General features: G+C 43.7%; 1 protein-coding gene across 1 annotated transcript; it reads left to right on the top strand.

Moving 5' to 3' along the window:
- Positions 1 to 1,886: 1,886 nt before the first annotated feature.
- Positions 1,887 to 12,334, top strand: LOC104460694 (histone-lysine N-methyltransferase ASH1L-like; the record flags this gene model as incomplete). The annotated part of the gene is given in 3 exon segments (XM_010074449.1): positions 1,887 to 2,370; positions 7,672 to 8,648; positions 8,650 to 12,334. Coding segments are annotated over 3 exon segments (5,085 nt in total), but the record flags the coding sequence as incomplete, so codon positions are not given.
- Positions 12,335 to 12,337: the final 3 nt, after the last annotated feature.

Genomic DNA, 12,337 nt, shown 5'->3' with positions numbered 1-12,337 from the left:
CCTGCAAATTAACAGAACATATGTGGAAGGCGAAGACAGAGATATGTACCTTGTGTCACACGGGTAAACACGATAGTTTTCGGTCTCAAAAGTACCAAATCATTGGAGTTTTCAGGGTGAATCCCTGCAAGCTTTGGCAGCTGCCTCTGAGCTGCGGCTGTCATCGTTTGGCTGCTCATTGACATCCACATGGAGATTTTAAGGCACAACGTGCAGGAACGGTGCAGATCCCGTAGACTGGTGCGAGCAGGGCGTACAGGGTGTGAGGAGAGAAAGCAGGGTTGTCACTTCAAAAAAAGGCAGGGGGAAAGAACACGTGTAGTGGTTGTCACTGGTGAAGCGGAAAGCACCGAGGAACAGGGGAAGAACCAAGGTACCGTTGTGCACACCTTGGAGACAATGACAGGAAGCTTGGGCTCAATGAGATGGGGAAGAAGAAGTGTTCTTGGGATTCGAAAAGATGAGATCTGATCGGTTCAGAGTTATGGAAATGGTCAAATTGGCAGACACGTTTTCTGTAAATTAGCATGGGGGTAATTGGAGATCAGAGAGAAGATTACGGCGATCAAGGCAAAATGATGATTAGGTCCAGGGTTAGCATTTTTGTTGTCTGTGTAGAGAGGAACTAATGGATAAATAAAATGACCTGCTGTGTGTTTATGAGAGCCATCAATTTAGTGTCTTTGTTTCGAGGATGGTTACGGATTCTGTGTTATCACAGAATATGATTTTAGCACGGTTCTTTAATTCTCACTGTCCACTTTCTCCTGGTCTTGCAGTTTCTCAGGGCAGTGTATGAGTGTAATTACTTACTTAAAGTCTTGATATTAAGTAAATATGGAACCAAATACAGCAGTATAGATGGTGCTGTTTCATTTTAATTTGGTTTCAGATTTTAAGCTTATTAATTAAATTTAATTGTAAGAAAATGACTGGACCATAGTCATTAGAGGAGGAAACATCTGTGTGAACATAGATTTGAGAGTTCCTGGCCTTGAACCCCTCCAGGGATGGGGCATCCACAGCTTCTCTGGGCAACTGGGGCCACTGCCTCATCCCCCGCACAGGAAAATATTTCTTCCTAATGCCTAATCCAAATCTACCCTCTTTCGGCTGGAGACTGTTCCCCTTCATCCTGCCACTCCACTCCCTGACTCACACGTGTCACATCACACGAGACAGTCGGTTTGTTGAGGACGTAGCCAGTGAAGCCCCAGTTAGCTTTCTCACGATTTGCTTTCTGTGTTCTCGGCAGCATTTCTTCTGTCCCCACTAATCCTGGCATCTGACTTCCAGCCCATGTCCTTCTTCCTGAATTGTGGAAAGTTGTCAACTAAAAAGCAGGTTTTGTGGAATGTTTGGAAACCAGTGCATACTTGGGTTAAGCTCAACCTGCCTGGTCGGTCAGGAGGTTAAAGTTGGATTGTCTCTGCATTTTGGGTGCTTTATCATAGGTTTTGTTAGCTGCACTGTTCCTTAGATGCCGCTGTTTTGATGGGTCGAGACCAAGAGTGGCAGTACTAGGAGTAGCTGGGCTCTGCTTTTAAATAAGAAAAGTTATTTTGATGATCAATATAAAAAGCCTTAATTTGAATTGTCCTGTGGGTGAACTGGAAATTATCTTGTAATCGCCGCATACTTTTGATTTTCACCTGTAGTCTGAAAGTGGTTTTACGGATAAACTGTATTTTTGTAGTAGGTTACAGGAAGGGTTGCTGTTTTGAAACATCACCTCTGTAATTGTGCTTGTCTGAGATATGTGTGTGTGCTTTCTAGTTGGTTTTAATATTCGTTTCATTTCTGATAGAAAATTGAAGTTTATTTCTGTCTTTCTTTTTGTTCTTCAGAGTAAAAGATGCTGGCTGCCAGTAGCAGAACAGATCTTCTGTGGAACATATCTCTGTAAATCTTCCCTAAAACTACCCAAAGGCATATATTCCGCCTGTGATGGACCCTTGGAATACTGCTATGTTAGGCTTGGGTTCTGATTCTGAAGGGTTTTCGGTGAAAAGCCCCTCTGCAGTAAACATTGGCACGTTGGTGGGAAAAGGAGAAATAGAGCTGGAAGGTTGCACCAAGGAAGAAGACGACAGTAAGAAGAAGAATCGGGAAGGAAACAATACGGAGAATGGGAAGAATGAGGTTCTGACTGATGCACAGCAACAGTTTTCAGTGAAAGAAACAAACTTTTCAGAGGGAAACTTGAAACTGAAGATCGGTCTTCAAGCAAAGCGAACGAAAAAGCCTCCCAAGAATCTTGAGAATTATGTGTGCCGGCCTGCTATAAAAACCAGTATCAAGCAACCCAGAAGGGCACCGAAGAGTGGGAAGATGACAGATGAGAAGAACGAGCACTGTCTTTCAAAGCAAGTGAGTGGTGTGTTTATGTTGTGTTGTGCAAGTCATAGTAAATTTAAACTGTACTTAAAAGTTTCTGGCATCTCTGCACAATCATATTCTCGTGCTTTTCCATGTAACCTCTGATACTGAAGATTCTGAAGTTAGAAATGGTTTGTTTTAATTTCCATCGACAGGAAAAAATTACAACTTTTTTTAATAGCAGTGAAAGATAATTCCCATGTCGTCTTGAAGTGCACATCATAGGTAAATTTCTGAAAAGTAACAGCGTGATTTTCAGTCTCTTGTATGGAAGAAAGTGGGGGTCTTGTCTCTATTTCATTGGAGCTCTGCATTTGCTGTACTTGTCTCTACTATTTGGATTTATATTTTTTTCTCACCTGTTAGAACCATTGTTTTTGCTGTGTGTCTTAAGTGACAGTCTGCGACGAATGTATCTAGCAGTGTCTGAAAAGTAAAAAATTATAAAATGCATATAAATGCAGTGGCTTGAGAGAGGTGCCAGGTATTTTCCAAAGGTAAGGAGGTAGCCCTGCCTTGAGGATGTCTTGTTTTTATGATCTGCATGATGTAACAAGTAAGAGCCGCAAGAACAGATAGGGAAAATAGGATAAATGGCAAGAATTCTAAATGTAGTTGCATAGGTGCTAAATTTTAGAAGTGTTTTGTTACAGCGTGCTCTTTTTTTTCAGTATACATAAAAGTTTTGCTAATGAATGAAATGGTAGAATATACCCTCCTCACTGTGTCTCCTTTTAGAACACACCTGTTGATGTAAAGCTGAAGTTTTTCCCAACACTCCCATTTTTCTTGCACCTATCTGTGTTCCCTTACAAGTGCGTGTTTATCTTTCCCAGTTGCCTTACGCATTCCTCATGTAGCCTTGTCAACTTTGCAACGCCGGGCAATTCGGGAAGAGAACACAAGCCCCTGGAAGTCAGAGTCCTTCCCTCACAAGGGGTTGCCTGTTTGTGGGGCTCCTGTTCCAAAGGTTCCCAAGGCTGAAGGTTTTTCATTTCTCTGTCCTGTGTCCTGTTCGTAAGGCTGCCTGCGTAAATCTGTCCTGGCATATCTCATGAGGCAGAGCCTACCCAAGGGGAAGGAAGATTCCTTTATCTCGTACTGAGACGATGTCTGTCTGACGTACCCAAACCTTTGTCTTTCCCCTGGCATATTCCGACTTAAGTTTTCCTAGAGGAAGAGGATCTGTGAAGAGAAATAATAAATTATACCCTGAAAGAACAAGCATGCTGTATGTTGTGGGTAATGACTAAAATTACTTCTTCAGACTCCACCATACAAACTGTGTTGTGTTTTTTTTTCTCTGTTATAAACAGAAAGGCGTTTTTTGCCAGCCTGTCATACAAGAAATTCTCAAGTAGCACATTACGTAACTTAGAACTTTGGTATGGCCTTTATTTTACATGCTTCCATTTCAGAACAAGCTTATTGCTTCTAAAGATTTCTCTAACGTCATCTTGAAAAAATTTGGAAGAGTAGATCACCATTTGTCATTATGCTGATGAATCTTTTGGGTTTTTTTTCAATAAGACTATATTGCTGTGAGTTAAGTGTTGGGCCAGTCTGGAATATCCAGTCATTGATCTCTCTTGATGCCCAAACTGAGGTGGTACTTGCAACTGAAAACCTCTTACGAGCAAAGAGAGCCATTAAGTGTGGAGACTTTCCCATTACATCAAGAGATTGTGCCCTGGGAATTTTTACTGGGGAGAGTAATTAATACTTAAACTCAGATGGTGACAGCATGGATTCTTCATCCTTGACGTCTCTGTTTGTATGCTAGGTTTTTCCTCAAGACATCAATCATATTTCAAATGGAAATTAGAAAGTTGGGAAAAATATTACTGGTATTATTCGATATTATGTACTATATCACATCATTGATACCGTGTCACTTCTTAATTCAGGCTGTTCAAAGTGGGGTTCCTCCTGCTCCGTGTCTGGTGAACAACCTAAACGCACAGTGTAAAGAAGCACAGATCTGTTGCATTAAATTTGCATTACTTAAAATAGTTTCAGATCCCTGACTAATGATAATTCCCTTTAGATACTCTGCTCTCTCTCTCAGATTGCACTGAAAAGGTTTTCAAGTTGTTTAACTCTGTGTGTTCCCCACTGCCATTCTGGCACTTTGGATTGTTAGAAATGATGGTTTACAGCATCCCGCTGCTTTCTAGCAAGCGTGATTAAAAAGTGTCTTTCTAGGAACAAGTGGTAAATGTGGTTTAAAACCATTGCATGTTCTGAATATGATACCTGAGGGAGTTTTTTTACTGCAAGCAAGATTTAGCACTGCAAATTACACTTCAGAAAATGAAGCTATCCCTCAATCTTTCCTTCCAATGAAGAGGAGGGACAAAAAGCAGACAGATGACCAACTCGGAGTGAGGTGTGGCAATACTCCAGTGTGAAACGGAACTCAGTGTACCTAGTTAACCACAGAGACACAAACAGAAGTGGTGGAAATCTTCTGGGAACATCAGTGTAAAAATTCAGATAGTGGGAAAATACTTGGTACTCCCTTTTGTGACAGCTATGCTTCTTCCCCAGCTTGCTGCTGAAAGGCCGTGTGTTCAGTTGTGTTAGTAGAGGGTTTTTCTTCGTTCTGAAAGATGAGTGGGTTCAGTGAAGTGGGTAAATTGTGTATTTACAGTTTGTCCTCCAGAAATGTGTAGACAAAAAAGACAATAGTCTTCTGAAGAGAAAATCATATGACAGCGAAGAGAGACCTAGGAATGGCTAAGATTCCCAGGGTTAAAGAGAAACACAATCAGAAGTCACTGTGATAGCAAAACAGTATTCGGTTTGCTTTTTGACACTGAGTATGAAACTTGGATTTCCTTCGTTCAGAAAAGCGTCCTGTGACAGAGACACTGCTGTATGGCTAGTGTGCCTTTGCTAAGCCTGAAAACCTGAGCCTTAGACAAATACAAATTGTGCTTCTGTGAGCTTTAGCACAAGAGGTGTCCAAGTGGTTTCCCCGTGTGTGCAAGGTGAATGCAGCCAAGTGACAGCAAAGGTGCATTACCAAAGTTTCAGAAAATAGGAAGGTAAGAAGAGATCATCACAGCCTGCTGGAATTCTAAAGTAGTCGTGGTGAAACAGTGGAGCAAGCTGGAACACGCCCTTTTGCTCCATCTCCTTATTTCTTTGTCAACTGCTGAGTGCAGGATTCTGCAGTTCCTCCTCTTGCCCCTGGTTACGTGGGGAGGCTCTACAGGAGAGTTTTCTGGTGAAATCACTGCCACTTAGAGGACAGATGATGTTAAGTGCAGTGTATTTGAGGCATTTTTAATGGGTTTGCACCAAGATGAAGCCATCTGAAAGCCTGGGTGACGTAGAGTAGGTCTAGAACTCTTGACTAGAAATGCCTGTAATCCAAGAGAAACTGCTCCAGACTTTAGTGTGGCACAGGCAGCTTGCGTTGCGCATGAAGGTGTCGGTGAAGAAGCCTGAGGTACGTGCTTGTTTGCAGAGATACTAAGTGAGTTAGATGGATGAAACACCTACTAGATGTTAGGGGTTCTTCTGTGAGTTATTTCTTAGTAGTCCTCACAAAACTATCCACATTAAAACCCGACTTTGTGCTTTTCTCTACATTTGTTCAAGTTAGATGGTGAAGCAGGGCTCTCTGCTCCGTGGAACCACAAAAGCCAAACCCGCTGCCTGTCAGGCCAGCCTCCAGCACCACAGGAAACTAGGTACGGGTTTGCAGAGCTGCGTGTGAACGTGGCCACGCCAGCCGTTGAGGCTTTGACACGCTGTCCTTGCGGAAAGCACTCTGCAACGTGTGTTGGACTTCAGAGCTCTCCTTCCCATCTAATTGAGCGATGGTTTGCACAACAGGAGTTATTTCGGGAAAGCGGGGCACCTTTTTTGTCTCCAGTGCAGTAGGACATATCATGGCTGCTCTCTGCCTCCCAGCTGTATGTTTTGTGAGTATGAGGGTGGCGGAGTTGTGGGGAACTTCCTGAAATGTGACGCTCCAGCACAATTTACATAAGATTGCAGCTGCCACAGAAAAGCTGGGCTACGTGCCAGACTATTCTCCGTAGACCTCCGTAGCTCTCTCTTACACCACAGCTTTAAAACCAGTAACCGATACGACTGGTGGGTTTTGTTCTACTACTGCAGCAGGTTCAGAGACATCCGACCCCAACCGATGCTCCTGGCTGCCCTCCCCCAGAAGGAGAACTTTGATCAGTGACATTTCTCTGTTCTTGTGAAATCTTGTTTGCTTTCTGGAAACACATTTGGGCTGGTGGGGCAGTGATCGGAACAGCCAGGGAAATTCAGCTTCTGGTCTGCGGGGGTTTTAGTGGGGATCTAGTAAAGAAGCAGGCGGTGATCGAGGCTAGTCTGAGACATACGGGGTCATCTCTTTTCGCTAGCTTTTAGATAACTTTCTTAAAAACACATATAGTTGGCGTGTCCCAGCACTTACGCTGTCGCTGATGCTGGCTTACGCTGAGAGATTCACTTGATTTTCTCAGTGCATGAGCAGTGTATTCCAACTCCTTTGCTTCCATTGTTGCCTTCCATACAGAAAATGTATGTAGAGAAGAATGTCCTTCCAAAAGAAAAGATTTAATTTATTGAGATGTTCCTAATAAGATTTATTGAGGTAATGGGTACTGCAATTTTTTTTAACCTTTACAGAATAAATTTCAAATTTGGTTAGGTCAGAACTGAAAATAACTTTATTCCCTTTATTCCATGTGTGCTATTGGCCCTGCCCTGCCCCGTACAAACAGCAGAATGATTTGACTTTCTTTGGTACTGTCAGCACTCTGCTGTGAGGAGAACTGGTCCTGCAGTGGTTGAGGGTATCAGGGATGGGACGGAGAAGCACCGACAGGGCTGTGCAGGGACAGGGTCACACGATGCCTGCCCCTGCGGTGCATTGCTCGGCTGCTTCTCAGTAGCATGTGAGGTCTTCCAGTGCAATCACGCTATAAATAGTTAGCCCAGTACATTATTGTTAATGGGGTTTTTTTTAATAAATATTAACAGCATTTTTGGAGAATGTTTATAATTGGGGAGCAGATTAAATGGTTTACATTTGAGGACTGGGAGTGAATTTGGGTTTCCTTAACCTCAGAAAAGCCTTAACATGTCCACTGGAATATATTTGCTTTAAAATTAATAGGATAATGAAGCATGTGTTTATATAGTTACCCTATTATCAAAAGCAGGTATTAATCATCTCAACAAAAAACATATTGTGTTTCTCAGAGAGAGTCTTTGTGCTCTGTTCCTAAAGATATATTTTTTTTTTTAATTAACTTCTAGGACCCTTCAAAGTTGTACAAGAAAGCTGGAGAAGTTGCAACAGTTGAATTGCATGCGGAAGAAGGTATACAAGTAGAAACAAATCCTTTATCTAAGAAAGTTACCCCCTTGCACTCTGAAATGACAGATTATATAAAGTCATCTCCTCCAACTCTTATCAGTAGCCATAATTCTGACTTAAAGGATAGAACACAAATTAACGGAGCAACAACTGTAACAGAAAAATTGGCTCAACTTATTGCAACTTGTCCTCCTTCAAAGTCTTCCAAAACAAAGCAGAAGAAGCCTGGAAATGGAACTGCATCCGGTTTGGTTAAAGACTCTGGGAAGAAGCTGCCAGGAACCATAACTGCAAGTGGGTTAGTTAATAAAGATTTAGTGAAGAAATTGCCAGGGTCTGGAATTGCTGTTGGGTTGGTGAACAAGGACTCAGGGAAGAAGCCATTAGGGATCGGCAGTGCAGCCATACTGGTGAACAAGGACTCTGGGAAGAAGCCACAAGGCATTGGCCCGTTGATTGGATTGGTGAACAAGGACTCTGGAAAGAGGCCGCCAGGGATCAGCACTCCAACCGGGTTAGTTAACAAGGACTCTGGGAAGAAACAGCCGGTGACCAGCTCCCCAGTTGGATTAATCAGCAAAGATGTTGGGAGGAAGCTTTCGGGTATCGGCACTCCAACCGGACTGACTAATAAGGAGTCTGTCAAGAAGCCAGTGGGGATCGGCACTCCAGCAGGATTGATTAGCAAGGATGCTGGGAAGAAGTTGTTGGGAATAAATAGTCCTCCAGGACTGGTTAACAAAGATGCTGGGAGAAAGATGCCAGGGACTGGCAGTACGACCGTTCTGACTAACAAAGACTCTGGAAGGAAGACACCAGGGATTGGCAGCCCAGTGGGACCAGTTAATAAGGACTCTGGGAGGAAGATGCCAGGAATTAGCAGTCCAGTGGGATTGGTTAGCAAGGACTCTGGAAATCAGTCCGGTTGGTTTGGTTAACAAGGACTCTGGAGCTCTGAAAGGAGACTCTCTTACACCTGCCTCGGAGCCATTTAAGCTTCCTTGCAATTCAAACCTCAGTAGCCTTGAAAGCCATGAGACTACAGACTTGCTGAAGGAAAATACTACTAGCAAAACATTTGAGAAGCACGTTATGAGACAGAATAAAGAAAGTATCTTGGAAAAATTTTCAATTCGGAAAGAAATTGCTGATGTTGGCAAAGAGATGTTTAATGAAGGAATCTGCGTTCCACAGGATGGTTACTCAACCAGTGAAAAAGGGATCTATGAAACATCTAAGCATGAAAAACAGCCTCCGGTATATTGCACTTCACCAGACTTCAGAACAGGAGGTGCTTCAGATGTATCGACAGCAAAGTCCCCGTTCAGCGCAGTAGGAGAGGGAAATCTCCCATCGCCTTCACCCACGGTGTCGGTGACCACCTTAAACAGGAGCCTCTCAACATCGTCTTCACAGTTAGCATCTAACTCGTTGCATTTAAGTTCCACAGCAGATATCTTAGAAGGTATTTCAGATCAGATTGGCAAAACTCAGTTTTCTTCTGACAGTACACTTCTGAATATAAACAGAACATTGAACCGTACTCTGAGCACCGATTTTAAAGGTGCTGACAAAGATTTAAATGATTCAAAAGCTACTTATGTAGAAACTTCGAGAACTAGTCCTTCTACAGGGAAAAAGCCTATTTTGGCAGCTGAAACAAGCATTCATGCTACTGTCACCCCTTCGGTAGTTAGTTTTACAAGCTTGTTTAGTAGCAAGCAGTTCCTTAAGATTGGTGCAATAGCTGCATCGGATAAATCCTGCCAAGGAGCAAAAAACCTGAGCACTACTCAACAATCAAAACCTCTAAAGAAGAGAAAAGGAAGGAAACCACGATGGACTAAAGTGGTGTCAAGAAGCACGTGTCGACCTCCAAAGGGTCTAGAACTAGAAAGGTCAGAGCTTTTTAAAAACATTTCATGCAGTGCACTATCAAGCAGTAACTTGGAGCAGGCCAAATTCTTGAAAAACATAGGATCGTCTTCATTTGTGGAGCATGAATTTGTCAAGCATCAGTTGCCAAAACTGAATGAAGCTAGTGGACAGTCTCTTGCACTGTTATCTGAGACTGACAAGCAAACTCAAAAGTTCTACAGCACTCACAAACAACCCTCTAGTTTGTGTATGTCAGATGATTTCTTGCCTGACATGTATAAACCAAAAAGAGGAAGACCTAAGTCCAAGGAGATGCCAGAGCTCGAAGGTCCCCCCAAAAGAACTCTGAAGATCCCAGCATCAAAAGTCTTTTCAGTGCAGTCAAAAGAAGAGCAAGAACCTCCAATTTTGCAGCCTGAAGTAGAAATTCCCTCCCTAAAACAGAGCTTATCAGGACAACCTTTTCCTAAAAAGAGAGGGAGACCTAAAAGACAGATCAGGTCATCAATTAAAATGAAGCCACCTGTTCTTTCAGTGGCACCTTTTGTTGGGACAGGTAACTCGAGCAAGACGGAGTCTGAAAGCGATCAACATGGAAGTGGGGATTTTTTTGAGAGAAAGGACCAGCTTCGAGGGCCAGAAGAAGTTCAAAAACCTAATATTTGTAGCATGACTGATTTGGAAGTAGACTCAGACAGAAAAGTTGCCAAGAGAAATAATGGACAGTTAATGAAAACAATTATTCGAAAAATAAATAAAATGAAAACTCTGAAGCGAAAGAAACTTTTGAATCAGATTCTGTCTAGTACAGTGGAACCAAATAACAAAGGGAAAGTGCAATCTAAACTCCACAATACAGTGTCGACTCTTGCTGCCACGTTTGGTTCAAAATTAGGCCAGCAAATAAATGTTAGCAAGAAAGGAACAATTTATATAGGAAAAAGGAGAGGAAGGAAACCTAAAGCTGTCCTGAATGGTATTTTAACTAGCAGTTCTGCCAGTTTGACAGTTCTGGAGAAGTCTGCTCAACAAGCTCCTGGGACGTCACTGGGACAAGTACTTCCCCATTTGCTGCCTTCAACAGCTAATAATTCCGAGATTCTTCCATCTCCGGTTTGCTCCCAGTCATCTGCAGTGAGCGGGGGACAGAGCCCCGTGGGCAGCGACGCAGGGTTTGTGGAGCCCAGCTCGGTGCCGTACTTACACATACACTCCAGACAAGGAAGCATTGTTCAGACACTTGCCATGAAAAAAGCTGCTAAGGGAAGGAGGAGGTTATCTCCACCTACGTTGTTGCCAAACTCTCCTTCTCACTTGAGCGAGCTGACATCGCTGAAGGAAGCCACTCCATCCCCGGTGAGCGAGTCTCACAGCGACGAGACGATTCCCAGCGACAGCGGAATAGGAACAGATAATAACAGCACTTCAGATCGAGCAGAGAAGTTTTGCGGGCAAAAGAAGAAAAGGCATTCATTTGATCACGTTTCCCTCATTCCACCCGAAACGTCCACCGTTTTAGGTAATCTAAAAGAAAAGCATAAACACAAATGTAAGCGCCGCAGTCACGATTACCTTACTTACGACAAAATGAAGAGACAGAAGCGAAAAAGGAAAAAGAAGTATCCTCAACTGCGAGGTAGGCAGGACCCAGATTTCCTCGCCGAATTAGAAGAATTAATAAGTCGATTAAGTGAAATTAGGATAACCCACAGAAGTCACCATTTTATACCCCGAGATTTACTGCCTACCATTTTTAGGATAAATTTCAATAGTTTCTATACCCATCCTACTTTTCCTTTAGATCCTTTGCACTACATTAGAAAACCTGATTTAAAGAAGAAAAGAGGCAGGCCTCCAAAGATGCGGGAGGCTATGGCAGAAATGCCCTTTATGCATAGTCTCAGCTTTCCTCTGTCCAGTACTGGGTTCTATCCCTCTTACGGCATGCCTTACTCTCCTTCCCCGCTTGCAGCTGCTCCCATAGGCTTAGGTTATTACGGAAGGTATCCTCCAACTCTGTATCCTCCTCCACCTTCTCCTTCTTTTACTACCCCCCTGCCACCCCCCTCCTACATGCACACTGGCCACTTGCTCCTCAATCCCACCAAATACCACAAGAAGAAGCATAAACTCCTACGGCAGGAGGCGTTCCTCACGACAAGCAGGACTCCGCTCCTGTCAATGAGCACGTACCCCAGCGTTCCCCCTGAGATGGCTTACGGCTGGATGCTCGAACACAAGCATAGACATCGCCATAAACACCGAGAACATCGCTCTTCTGAACAGCCGCAGGTTTCCATGGACACTATAACAGCTAACAGCTCCTCGCGAACAGTTCTGGAGTCCTTGAAGCGCTACAGATTTGGGAAGGAGGCTGTTGGTGAGAGGTACAAACACAAAGAGAAACACAGATGTCACATGTCTTGTCCACACCTCTCACCTTCCAAGGGTTTGCTCAGCAGAGACGAACAGTGGGTCAGGAGAGAGCCTTCGGAGTCGAGCTCGTTAGCACTGGGATTGCAGACACCGCTGCAGATAGACTGCTCAGAAAGCTCCCCGGGTCTGTCCCTGGGGGGATTCACTCCCAGCTCGGAGCCCGCCAGCAGCGACGAACACACCAATCTTTTCACAAGTGCAATAGGCAGCTGCAGAGCCACAAACTCTGCCAGCACCAACGGACGCAAAAAATTAACTGACAGCCCCGGACTCTTCAGCGCAGCGGACACC

This window comes from Pterocles gutturalis, unplaced genomic scaffold (genome assembly GCF_000699245.1).
Source record: "Pterocles gutturalis isolate BGI_N339 unplaced genomic scaffold, ASM69924v1 scaffold21382, whole genome shotgun sequence".
Lineage (NCBI taxonomy): Eukaryota > Metazoa > Chordata > Aves > Pterocliformes > Pteroclidae > Pterocles > Pterocles gutturalis.
The sequence above is the reverse complement of the archived record's forward strand: the minus strand, read 5'-3'. Positions and strand labels throughout refer to the sequence as shown.